The following is a 13,281-nucleotide window of genomic DNA, read 5'->3' as shown; positions in this document are numbered from 1 at the left end:
GTATATTGTCATCCTGCTTATTTAACTTATATGCAGAGTACATCATGAGAAACGCTGGGCTGGATGAAGCACAAGCTGGAATCAAGATTGCCGGGAGAAATATCAATAACCTCAGATATGCAGATGACACCACCCTTATGGCAGAAAGTGAAGAGGAACTCAAAAGCCTCTTGATGAAAGTGAAAGTAGAGAGTGAAAAAGTTGGCTTAAAGCTCAACATTCAGAAAATGAAGATCATGGTATCTGGTCCCATCACTTCATGGGAAATAGATGGGGAAACAGTGGAAACAGTGTCAGACTTTATTTTTCTGGGCTCCAAAATCACTGCAGATGGTGACTGCAGCCATGAAATTAAAAGACGCTTACTCCTTGGAAGCAAAGTTATGACCAACCTAGATTGCATATTCAAAAGCAGAGACATTACTTTGCCAACAAAGATCCATCTCGTCAAGGCTATGGTTTTTCCAGTGGTCATGTATGGATGTGAGAGTTGGACTGTGAAGAAAGCTGAGTGCCAAAGAATGGATGCTTTTGAACTGTGGTGTTGGAGAAGACTCTTGAGAGTCCCTTGGGCTGCAAGGAGATCCAACAAGTCCATTCTGAAGGAGATCAGCCCTGGGATTTCTTTGGCGGGAATGATTCTGAAGCTGAAACTCCAGTACTTTGGCTACCTCATGCGAAGAGTTGACTCATTGGAAAAGACTCTGATTCTGGGAGAGATTGGGGGCAGGAGGAGAAGGGGATGACAGAGGATGAGATGGCTGGATGGTATCACCGACTCGATGGATGTGAGTCTGAGTGAACTCCGGGAGTTGGTGATGGACAGGGAGGCCTGGCGTGCTGCGATTCATGGGATCACAAAGAGTCAGACACGACTGAGGGACTGAACTCAAAATGATTGGACATTTAAAAAATCCTAGTTTCTACTTCTACTCTTTCCTTAGGTTTTAGGCCAGGGTAGACTTTTTTTGACTGTGAGAGGATAAAAAACAGAATGTACGTGTGTTTGTGCTCAGTTGCTTCAGTCGTGTTGAACTCTTTGTGACCCCATGGACTGTAGCCCACCAGGCTCCTCTGTCCATGGAATTCCCCAGGCAGGAATATTGGAGTGGGTTGATATGTCCTCCTCCAGGGGATCCTCCTGACCCAGGGGTTGAACATTCGTCTCTTATGTCTCTTGCATTGGCAGGTGGGTTCTTTACCCACTGAGCCACAAATGTGTGTCTGTTCAAAATAAGATAAATGTTTTATATCTCAATCCCTCATCAGTAAAATAGGCTTAGTATATATATAAGTGAGAAAAGTTTTACAAAATAGTACTTACATGTCATTCACTGTGAATTTTCTTCTAAATTCTAGTTTATTTTATTAAGAAGTAATAGTGTTTGACAAACATTCCTCCATGCTACATTAAGTGAGCCTACTGTCTATGGTTACAATAAATAAAACGTCTTGTTTCAGGATGAATGATAATCTTTCCATCACCATACTCTCATCTCTGGATGTAAGGATACACTTGGATAGGACCAGCATGCGCTACCGAATTATAGCTGTTTGAGAGGCATTAGCACATCCCATGGACGGAGGAGCCTGGTGGGCTACAGTCCATGGGGTCACTAGGAGTCGGACACGACTGAGTGACTTCACTTTCACTTTTCACTTTCATGCATTGGAGAAGGAAATGGCAACCCACTCCAGTGTCCTTGCCTGGAGAATCCCAGGGACAGGGGAGCCTGGTGGGCTGCCGTCTATGGGGTTGCACAGCGTTGGACACGACTGAAGCGACTTAGCAGCAGCAGCACTGAATCTAGAAGTAGCTTCTTTGGTAGGCAATTAACCTGAATGAGGATAGGAAGACTTGAAAACTGTCTCTAGAATTGGTTATAAAAAGCATGCACTTTTTATGGTTAGCACGTGCTAACTTTTTTATAACCAATTTGGCAGCACGCGCTACTGAATTACTGCCGTTTGAGAGGCACTAGCACTGAATCTAGAGGTAGCTTCTTGGGCGGGCAATTAGCCTAAATGAGGATAGGAAGACTTGAAAACTGTCTCTAGAATTTGTTATAAAAATTCTCAAACAATATGTCTGAACTACTTTTAGCAAAGTTAATAGAGGTCTCAGATATTACTGGATACTATACTGCTGTCATTGTTGTTCAGTCTCTCAATCATGTCCGACTCTTTGCAACCCCATGGACTATACAGTCTGTGGAATTCTCCAGGTCAGAATACTGGAGTACGTAGCCTTTCCCTTTTCCAGGGGATCTTACGAACCCAGGGATTGAACCCAGATCTCTATTATGGGTGGATTCTTTACCAGCTGAGCCACAGGGGAAGCCCAGAACTTAATAGCATGATTAATTAATATTTAGTGAAGTACTCCAACTTTCGATAAAAGGGCCCTTACAAATGAATAATAGTACTAATGTACTGAAAATGATATCATATAGCAGTGTAGTGGAAAAGACTCATTGGAAAAGATCCTGATGCTGGCAAAGATTGAACAGGGGGTGGTGGCAGAGGAAGGAGAAGTGGGTGGCAGAGGATAAGATGGTTAGATAGCATCACCAACTCAATCGACATGAATCTGAGCCAACTCAGGGAGATAGTGAAGGACAGGGAAGCCTGGCATGCTGCAGTCCATGGGGTCACAGAGGGTCTGACATGACTGAGAGACTGAACAACAATGACAGCAGTATAGTATCCAGTAATATCTGAGACCTCTATTAACTTTGCTAAACGTAGTTCAGACATATTGAGAATTTTTATAACCAACAACTGGGGTTTCCCTGGTAGCTCAGATGGTAAAGAATCCACCTGCAACTCAGGAGACCCCAATTTGATTCCTGTGTCGGGAAGATCCCCTGGAGAAGGAATAGGCTACCCACTCCAGTATTCTTGGGTTTCCCTGGTGGCTCAGACGGTAAAGAATCCGCTTGTCATGGGGGAGACCTGGGTTCCATCCCTGGGTTGGAAAGATCCCCTGGAGGAGGGCATGGCAACCCACTCCAGTATTCTTGCCTGCAGAATCCCCATGGACAGAGAAGCCTGGTGGGCTACAGTCCATGGGGTCTCAAAGACTCAGACACGACTGAGTGACTAAGCACAGCATAGCACAGCATAACCAATAGTCAGATCTGAAGAAGCTGGTTCCTTAACAGTCTGCAGTCTTATGAAGCCTAACAGCTTTGTGTACATAGCCCTGATTATGTAGCAAATAGACAGTATTTGTGGTTTTTTATTATGTTCCTTTTTGGAATAAGCATTTCATTTAGGGAAAGATGAACATTCCAAGATCATAATGTCTTTGTTTAAAATACATTACTTTCAGATGCATTAGTTTACCTTCGGAAGGGGAGAGAGAATGGGTTCTTTGAAAACCTAATCATACCATGATCAAGTCATGCCTCAACTCCAAACCTTCCTGTTTTAATCACAATAAAGCCAAAGTCCTTATAATGGCCTACAGGGTCTGGCCCCTGCCACTTCTCTCCCACCCCACCTGTACCCCTTTACACCCCTGCTGTGGCTTCTAGTGCTCTCCAACCATCTCATTTGAGCCCACTCTACTTCCCCAACATACCAGACTCCCTCCTTTACTTTCTTCAGGTTTTTGCTTAAAAACCTGAGGCCTTTCCTGTCCACCCTATTTAAAACTGCATCAAATTCTCCCCCTTCCCCAAAACACCCTTCCCAGCCTGTCCATAGCATTTTTTCTCCATAGCATTTGTAGAGATGTACTCCATTATTCTTGCCTGGAAAAGTCCATGGACAGAGACTGGTGGGCTAAAGTCCAGAGGATCTCAGAGTTAAACAGGACTGAGCACACCCAGGCACTACATATGTAGGGGTTTCCCAGGTGGGCTCAGTAGTAAAGAACCCACTTGCAGTGCAGGAGACAGGGGCTGCAGGTTCCATCCTTGAGTCAGGAAGATCCTCTGGCCAAGGAAATGGCAACCCACTCCAATATTCTTGTCGAGGAAAATCTTACAGTCCATAGGGTCAATCCCACAGTCCACAGGATGACAGTCACATATGTCTGAGAACACACGCACTGCATATTTATTACTTATTGTCCGTCTTCTATCAGAATGTAAGCACAGTAAGCCTAGGGGTATTTGTCCGTTTTTGCGCACTTTTTCACCACCAGGGCTTAAAACAGTATTTGGAGTCCGGAAAATAAATGTGTTTTGTTGAATGAATGAAAGGATGAATGAATGAATTGTAACTACAATTAGCATAATGGTATTCGGTTGTTCAAGGTGTTATTCTTATTTATTCCACAGATAGAAATTATTTACAGTGCTATCAGCATTGTTCATCTGAAGGTATGCAATGTACAGCAGAAAGAATATTATATATATACATGGCTTTAAAGTTTCCTAATTTGTATTCCTTCACTTTGGGGGAAGTGAAAGCTACAAAAAAGGTGGTTATCATGCCAATTGCTGTAGTGGTGAGGGCTGGTAGGTATTTCCGTTTCTAGGGAGGATGACAGGTACAAAGTCTTTTAGCAGGATGCTCACGGAATCCAAAATACTGTACCTGTGGCGGCTCAGATCCTTGGGAGTCCAGGCCGAAGCCTGATTCGCTAATCGGCAAAGGCAGGCTTCCCGGGTGGCTCAGCGGGTAAAGTGTCTGCCCGCAAAGCAAGAGACCCGGGTTCGATCCCTGGGTCGGGAAGATGCCCTGGAGAATGGAGACCCACTCCCGAAGTCTTGCCTGGAAAATTCCATGGACGGAGAAACCTGGTGGGCTATACAGTCCATGGGGTCGCAAAGAGGGGGACACGACTGAGCGACTGGTTCAAGGGTAGAAGTCCGCTGAAGAGTTTCTGGAATTTTCTCCTGAAGCAGGTGTGTTTCTTGTTGGTTCCCAGTCCCTGGGAAGGGGCGCGGGGGGAACCGGGGGCCCCCTCTCAGGCTCCTGAGGAGGCTGACGGGCCGCGCGACGAGAGAGCCCCTGAGGGGGACGCCGGGGAGGCGGGGACTCGCCCCGCGCGGGCGGCCACAGGCGGGGGAGGCCGAGGGCCGACCGCACCGCCGCGGGGCCGGCGGCCGCCGGCTCGCTGAGGAGGCTCCCGTCGACGACGACGACGAGAGAGCCCCTGAGGCGGACGCCCGGGAGGCGGGGACTCTCTCCGCGCGGGCGGGCGAGGCCGAGGGCCGACCGCACCGCCGCGGGGCCGGACGCCCGCGATCGGCGGCCGCCAGCTCGCGGAGGAGGCTCCGGGTGACGACGCCGGGGAGCCCTTGAGAGGGACGCCCGGGAGCCCTTGAGAGGGACGCCCGGGAGGCGTGGACTCCCTCCGCGCGGGCGGCCACAGGTGGGCGAGGCCGACGGCCGCCAGCTAGCTGAGGAAGCTCCCGGCGACGACGACGGCGGCGGCGGCGGCGGAGACAGAGCCCCTGAGAGGGACGCCGGGGAGGCGGGGACTCGCCCCGCGCGGGGGCGCTGCCACCTGCCCGGAGGAGGAGCCCCAGCGGAACCTTGGTGTATTTTTTATTTATTTTTATTATTATTGTTTTTTTTTTTTTTTTTCGGCTCCGGCAGCCCCGGGGAGTCGGGAGGACGCGCCCGGATCATGAAGAGCTGCAAAGGCATCGAGAACCCGGCTTTCGTCTCCTCCAGCCCAGACACCCCGCGCCGCGTCTGTGCGTCGTCGCCTTCCATCGACATCTCCGTCCTGCCCACCCCGGCCGCGGGCTCGCCGCCGCCGCCCGCGCCTCAGGAGCCCCTGGAGCCGCCTCAGCTCTCGGGGGTTCCCGGCGCCTCTGAGCTCGAGTCGCTGTCTGAGTATGAGGAGGGGCCCTGCGGCTGGGGCAGCTTCCAACCCCGGGCTCTCCAGCGCTGCAACACGCCCGGGGGCTTTCTGTTTCACTACTGCCTCCTGGCCCTCACGCAAGGTGAGGACCGGCGCCGGCTTCGGGAAGGAGGTGGGAGAGCCGGGGGCGTCGAGGGGCGCCGGCGAGGAGGAGGGGGGGCAGGTGCGCCGCCAGCCCCGGGGGTGAGGGGGTCTGCGCGCCTGAGGCGGGTGGTCCCCGGGCTCCGGGCTGGCAAGCGCTCGCACAGACGCCACCCAACCAGGTTCACGCTTCTGCATTTTTAGCTTCTCTTACAGCGAAACATTGAAAACTTGCCAGGCAAGCTCTTTTCTCTTCTAAGTGTTCTACCTCCAGCCTAGCAATTTCCTGCAGAGAAGGTGGAAATGAGGGGAGCCCTCCTTCGGGAACTGGGTGCAAAAAGCATGCATTTTGCTAAAAAACAACAACAACAACAAAAAAACAAACAAAAAAAAACAACTTATTAAAGGGATTTGTCTTTACATCGCTTCTGGAAGAGAGTGGATAAATGTGCACCTGAAGGTAGGGCGGTTCGCCAAGGAGAAACTTTTTGGACATACATAGGATTGGTCATATCTATGCATTCAGGTTTTTGTGAGTGTAATTGGAGAGCATTGGATGTTCTCCTGAGTCTAGGGAATATAAATCTGCAGAGGCTTCAGGCGTTATTAACTGGTAAGTGTAAGTCAAGTCACTCAGTCGTGTCCAACTCTTTCCCATGGACTGTAGTCTACCAGGCTCCTCTGTCCATGGGGTTTTCCAGGCAGTAGTACTGGAGTGCTACTGGAGTGCCATTTCCTTCTCCAGCGGATCTTCCCGACCCAGGGATCGAACCTGGGTCTCCCACATTGTAGACACACGCCTTACCGTCTGAGCCGTCAGGGAAGTCCTGTAAGTGAAGAGAAAGTCACTCGGTCTTTGCGACCCCCACGGACTGAGAAGTCGAAGTCCATGGAATTCTCCATATCAGAATACTGGAGTGGGTAGCCTTTCCCTTCTCCAGGGATCTTCCCAACCCAGAAATTGAACCCAGGTTTCCCGCATTGCTGGCAGATTCTTTACCAGCTGAGCCACAAGGGAACTGTTAAGGCACCTCAAACCCCGTATCTGTTTGTTCACGGATCTCTCTTAGATTCTCTTAGGAGTTACTGATGGAGAAGGCACTGGCAACCCACTCCAGTACTCTTGCCTGGAGAATCCCATGGACAGAGGAGCCTGGTAGGCTGCAGTCCATGTGGTCGCTAAGAGTCGGACACGACTGAGCGACTTCACTTTCACTTTTCACTTTCATGCATTGGAGAAGGAAATGGTAACCCACTCCAGTACTCTTGCCTGGAGAATCCCAGGGACGGTGGAGCCTGGTGGGCTGGCGTCTATGGGGTCGCACAGAGTCGGACACGACTGAAGCCACTTAGCAGCAGCAGCAGCAGGAGTTACTGATAAAAGCCCAGGTTTATACCCTCAGGAAGTTGCAATCTAAGTCTCTATTGGAGGGGTAGGTAGTGAGGCAGAGAGTCAGTGATTCTCACGAAGGAAGGCATGCAGAGAATGAAAGAAATGGAACTTATGCTAGGGCGACATTGAAATGGCACATCTTCAAGGACATGCAATAAGTTAGCTGGAATTTGATAGTATGTAGATTTTTTCTGGGGGGGGGGGAGTCACAGTTTAAAACTTTTGTAAAGGCAATTAAGTACTGATGGAAAGAAATGTAATCGGAAAAAAAAAATGGGTTTGAAATAGCTCTTTTTTAAGATTAACAGAAGACTGAATCGAAATATATTCTACCTGTTCCTATTCCTGCCCCACTGTCTTAAAGCAGCTCAGTGTTGCTTGCACAGGTTAGGTGCTGAGTAAATATTTGTTGATTGCGAAGCAGCTGCAGCTCTTCTCGGAAGGACAGTTTTGTGCTTGAGTTGCTTCCTTTTCCACCTTTCTTGTCCCAACCAAAGTTGGCCCTCTCTCAGCATCTTAACCTTAGTTGTCCAAAATCAGTGATTACCAAGCGTCTTAAGGTCAAATGCAAAGTTCAAAGAAATTAGTTCAGTTGCTCAGCCGTGTCCGACTCTTTCACAAGTAAAAATTTATCTTGTGTTTTAAGACATATTCTGAAACTGCAATATTATTCCAGAATATATCATTTTATGTTTAATATAAAATATTGTTGAAATTCTTAGAGAAATGTGTCAAGTTTAGCCTGGAGTTACCCTATCTAGAAATCTCCAACTTCAGAAGTGTAATCTGAGATGAAAATGATTCCATAAATTCTTATTTCAGCTTAAGTTTGAATGACTGAAAACATTATCATGTTTCTCAATCTTGATTCTTGGGAATACCATTTCCAAGATACAGTATTATAATAGGTGATTGGTGAAAAAAGAGCCAAAGCTTGTCAAATGAATTTACTTAACCCAGCCACTTATCAAAAATAAACAGTATTTCTCTTAGCACTGGCTTTCCTGGTGGCTCAGACTATAAAGTGTCTTCCTGCAGTGTGGGAGACCCAGGTTCTATCCTTGGTCTGGGAAGATCCCCTGGAGAAGGAAATGGCAACCCACTCCAGTACTCTTGCCTGGAAAATTCCATGGACAGAGGAGCCTTGTAGGCTACAGTCCATGGGGTCGTAGAGTCGGACACGACTGAGCGACTTCACTCATTTACTCACTCTCTCTTAGCACTTAATTTCCTAATGTACCTCCTAGCTTCGTGCATTTACAGTGGACATAGTATGTAGCCTTTCATGAGATTTCTTTTTTTAAAAAAGCAAAGTTCTTGGAGTTTATGTAGTGTAGAATTTACTTTGGGATCCTAGGCTTAAAATGCTGTCTTTCCGTAAGAGTCTACAAATTTACTTTCTCAGAAATTTTTTTTTACTGTAAAAACAATAATTCTAATGACTGATTTTTAATCAGTATAGCAAGGGTGTTGGGAAGTTGATTTTAGATGGGAACTTTTCAGATTCTCAGACAACCTTGGTGGTGGTGGTTTAGTCACCAAGTCTTGTTGATTCTTGTGACCCCATTGACTATAGCCTGCCAGGCTCGTCTATCCATGGGATTTTCCAGGCAAGAATACTGGAGTGGATTGCCATTTCCTTCTCCAGGGGATCTTCCTGACCCAGGAATCGAACCCAGGTCTCCTGCCATGCAGGCAGATTCTTTACCAACTAAGCTATCCCCCTTATAAATCTGTCATTCCTAGCTATTTAGAAATTATATCTTAAAACATCAAGAGCTATAAATTGCTGTATAGATTTATTAAATTGATATGAAAGTAAAAATCATGTTAGGACTTTTAAAATTTGTAAGAAGTTTCTTGCAATATATTCCCAGTTACAGTCTTGATAAAGCAAAATTTGAAGAGATTACAGAGATAATATCTTGGATGTACTCTTTATATTAATTAATGATTGAAAACAATTCATGGTAGCCTCTTAAGTAAAAAGAATAATCAGTTTGAAACTTTGTAATTTGATTAGATGGTTTTTTATTTTCACTTTATAGTAATATCTTGGAGAAGGCAATGGCACCCCACTCCAGTACTCTTGCCTGGAAAATCCCATGGATGGAGGAGTCTGGTGGACTGCAGTCCATGGGGTCACTAAGAGTCGGACATGACTGAGACTTCACTTTCACTTTTTAAAAAAAATTTTATTTTATTTTTAAACTTTACATAATTGTATTAGTTTTGCCAAATATCAAAATGAATCCGCCACAGGTATGCATGTGTTCCCCATCCTGAACCCTCCTCCCTCCTCCCTCCCCATACCATCCTTCTGGGTCATCCCAGTGCACTAGCCCCAAGCATCCAGTATCGTGCATCGAACCTGGATTGGCAACTCGTTTCTTACATGATATTTTACATGTTTCAATGCCATTCTCCCAAATCTTTCCACCCTCTCCCTCTCCCACAGAGTCCATAAGACTGTTCTATACATCAGTGTCTCTTTTGCTGTCTCATACACCGGGTTATTGTTACCATCTTTCTAAATTCCATATATATGCGTTAGTATACTGTATTGGTGTTTTTCCTTCTGGCTTACTTCACTCTGTATAATAGGCTCCAGTTTCATCCACCTCATTAGAACTGATTCAAATGTATTCTTTTTAATGGCTGAGTAATTTTTTTACTTTCATGCATTGGAGAAGGAAATGGCAACCCACTCCAGTGTTCTTGCCTGGAGAATCCCAGGGACGGGGGAGCCTGGTGGGCTGCCGTCTATGGGGTTGCACAGAGTCGGACACAACTGAAGTGACTTAGCAGCAGCAGCAACATAGTAATATCTAAACTTCTGTATAATCAGTATCCTAATTAGACATTTTTGTTGTTAGTCAGATTTGAATTTTCAGCTTTTTCTTGTTTATCTTATATTCTTTAATCACAGTTATAATGAGCAGATGAAGTGTAAGTTGTTATTTTCTGTCACGTTGCCTATGATTTAGAATGCTAGTAATTGAAATAGACTTTTTGTTTGTTTGTTTTTGCCCCAGGAACTTTTAAATGATGACTTTAATGACTCTAAGAGTGCTGGAAGAAGGTAGAGGTTTGAGAACTCAATTGCACCTTTCCTAAGACTAAGTCAAGGATTGAGTAATTTGAACAGTTTTAGCTTTTAACCTCTCAATCACCTATATGTTTTGTAGTCTTCCAAGTGAGGCCCATGGGAATATACTATACCTGGAAACTCTCTAATGAATCAGCTTCATGAGACTTTACCAGTCTCTTTTGTATTTAAAGAAACATGGTTAGCTGTAATTCAGTATGTGATAAACATCAACTTTACTTAATGACTGAAAATTTACAAATGTATAATTTAAAAGAGAATTGATTTGTAAAGGAAATATGTTTGGCTTGCTTAGTTTTGAAACGTTGAGATTTTTAAAATTGGACATTTAAAAATATCAATAGAAATGAACAAACTTTAGTAATGTCATGTTAATTATCATACTCTATATGGTAAAGTTGTAATAATGCACATAAATTTACTCTTTTCTCTTTTAGGTATTGTGGTGAATGGCCTAGTAAATATTAGCATTTCCACTATCGAGAAGCGCTATGAACTGCAGAGTTCCCTGACCGGCTTGATATCATCAAGCTATGACATTGCCTTCTGTTTGCTGTCTTTATTTGTATCGTTCATTGGTGAAAGAGGACACAAACCCAGATGGCTTGCGTTTGCATCCTTTATGTTAGGGCTGGGAGCGCTTGTGTTTTCACTGCCCAAATTTTTTAGTGGAAAATACCAATTTGGGTCTCTCTATGAAGGTAAGTTTCTGTTCCCTTCTTGCTTGTTTTAAGAAGTTGTATTGGCTCTGTACTGCACCTCACTTGTATGGTATTTAGGGTAAGGGCTTAGCTGTCTTCCAGTGTTCACTGCTTTGTTACGATGTGATTTGTGTGGAGCAGGAGATTATTGAGACAGATTGTGCATTGTTCATTGCTTCAGTGGATCTCCAAGTTTTTAATCTTCTAATACTCATTCCCCATATTATACACAATCTTCCTTAAAAAAAAACATGACCTTTTTGCTTTGCTGGTGGTGTGGCTTCGCTGGGGCTTTAAGATCTAGTTTTTCCCCTTAGTTCTGTGCTGTGCTTACAGCTCTGCACCCTGGACCTGTTGACTCCTGATTTGAGAATGAGAGGTGAAACTTACAGGAGTAGGGCCTTTTCTGAGTACTGAAACCAGTTTCACTTTTGACTCTGATTTAGAGACGCAGAACTTAGTTACCTAAAGTGTTGCTCTGCTCAGTACATTATTTAAAGGCTCAGAAAAAGGAAGTTTGATTAATTATATTCCTTCTCCTTTTTTCCCCCAAAGTATCTTTTTTTAATGGAAAACCAATTATGGGAGAACCCGAGAAATGTACAAATGAAAGTAGACATTTTTGTCCTTCCTGAGACTTTTAATAGCAAATATTGAAATAAAATCAGAAAGCCACAAAATCAGAAGCTTTCAGAGGTTAGGTAAATGAAAAAAAGGCTTATAGTAAGAAGAAAGGGGAACTGGGGCCTGCTGCATGACAGTCATTATTTTCAAAAAGTTAAGATTTTTATATTTGTATTATATTGAAGATTCATATTAAAGTGTTAACATTTCCCAAGATCTATTTCCCAGTTGTAGACTGACAATAGGACAGTATTTTCAATAACAAAGTATATATATCATACAGTGTGGTTTTAGGGATGTACATACTAAGTAAGCAAACTTCATTTTAGAAGTAAAAATAGAATTTGCAAGTATATGGATCAAGAGAAGATATATTAAAAAGGTGATAAAGCTTGAAATGAATGAGATAAGGTGAATGTGTTATCTATAGAAAGAACAGTTACTGGGTTCTAGTATATTATCTAAGATTCCATAAAATTTTATTAGCTCAACTGCACATACTTTCTCTGGGAGTAGTTTTATAAATAAGACATGCAGGATTTCGTATAGTATCTTTGATATCCTAATGGTAAGGGAAAAGCTGAATTTTTGTCTGTCACAAGAAATACAAAACTGATTCTGTGATAGCAAAAACAGTATTGTATTGATAGCCTTTAGGTGGTGATCTTTGTCCGGATTTTAATCCCTCATTTTTCCAGTTGATCAGATACCCTACTGTTCTTAAAGTATACAGACTTTGTTAAAAAAAAAAAATACAACTTTAACTCTTTGAACTAAAATATAAACACCTGCTCCAAGTGCAAAAGCCTGATCTGTCCTCAGCCATCTTCTTTGCTTCCTCTCTTCCATACACCCGTTGTGTCGCAGCCAGTTTGAATAATTTCTATTCCCCAAAGGGAAATTGCCACAAATTAAGAAGTGTGTGGCCAGAGATGAAGCCAAAAAGGTTCTTGAAACCAGATTATAAACTTTCAGTACATTATTGTATATCATGCAAGTTTTCACCACATTCATGTTGATGTTTTCCATGATTTTAGTTGAAGTAGATTAGGTAGAGGAATTGGAGGAGCTGTAAATTTTTTACTCTAAATTTACTAATAATTTAAATAACAATTTCTCTATGGAAAATAAAAATAAAAATTCAGTTTGCCCTTATTCTGCCATTGGTATGATGAATATTTATTGATATGGACTCTACCTGATGCCGAAATAATAGCAGTGAAACAGTTTCATGCCCTCTGGATTGTATATACTAGTGGGAGGAAATACAAAATAAAGCAACAAACACTATTGAGGTGAGTGTATAAGGGAAGAAATAGTATGAAGTAATAGTGCACACACGGGAAAATACATGGGCAAGGGAAGGCTATTGTGATAAAAACTGGATAATGAGGAGCCAGTCCTGAAAGATGATTTCCAGGCAGGAGAAAAAATGATTGCAGGCTTTGGAGCAGGAGACAGCTTGGTAGATTTTAGGAAGTGTCAATTTTGGCCAGCATTCTCAAAGGTAGGGAGAAAGTAGCTGAGATAAACTTGAGAGGCAGGC

General features: G+C 44.0%; 2 protein-coding genes across 3 annotated transcripts in view; one reads left to right on the top strand and one right to left on the bottom strand.

The window, feature by feature from the left end:
• Positions 1-4,809: 4,809 nt before the first annotated feature.
• LOC139184005 (uncharacterized) lies at positions 4,810-5,589 on the bottom strand. The gene is made up of 2 exons (XM_070792305.1): positions 5,555-5,589; positions 4,810-5,464 (listed from the first exon to the last, which is right to left on the bottom strand). Exons 1-2 carry the CDS (start codon positions 5,587-5,589, stop codon positions 4,810-4,812), a joined length of 690 nt encoding a protein of 229 aa, XP_070648406.1.
• Positions 5,197-13,281, top strand: part of SLCO4C1 (solute carrier organic anion transporter family member 4C1) — an 87,960-nt gene continuing 79,875 nt past the window's right edge. The window contains exons 1-3 of one of the 2 annotated variants that reach the window (XM_070794068.1): positions 5,197-5,329; positions 5,557-5,909; positions 10,848-11,111. In XM_070794068.1, coding sequence (XP_070650169.1) covers positions 5,588-5,909; positions 10,848-11,111 — 586 coding nt within the window. In that variant the 5' untranslated portion in view covers positions 5,197-5,329; positions 5,557-5,587. Of the gene's footprint in view, positions 5,330-5,436; positions 5,910-10,847; positions 11,112-13,281 lie in introns of those variants that run through there. The other variant, XM_019965467.2, reaches the window with a different exon arrangement.

The sequence above is a fragment of the Bos indicus genome, chromosome 7 (assembly GCF_029378745.1).
Source record: "Bos indicus isolate NIAB-ARS_2022 breed Sahiwal x Tharparkar chromosome 7, NIAB-ARS_B.indTharparkar_mat_pri_1.0, whole genome shotgun sequence".
NCBI classification, from domain to species: domain Eukaryota; kingdom Metazoa; phylum Chordata; class Mammalia; order Artiodactyla; family Bovidae; genus Bos; species Bos indicus.
Note: the sequence above shows the minus strand (reverse complement) of the source record. Positions and strands in the feature narration are given on the sequence as shown.

Excerpts from the sequence above, each read along its gene's own strand:
- LOC139184005 (XM_070792305.1), bottom strand. The coding sequence starts at position 5,589 with ATGATCCGGGCGCGTCCTCCCGACTCCCCGGGGCT. Across the intron at positions 5,465-5,554 it reads CCTCCCGACTCCCCGGGGCT|GTGGCAGCGCCCCCGCGCGG; the intron begins GCCGGAGCCGAA and ends TCCTCCGGGCAG.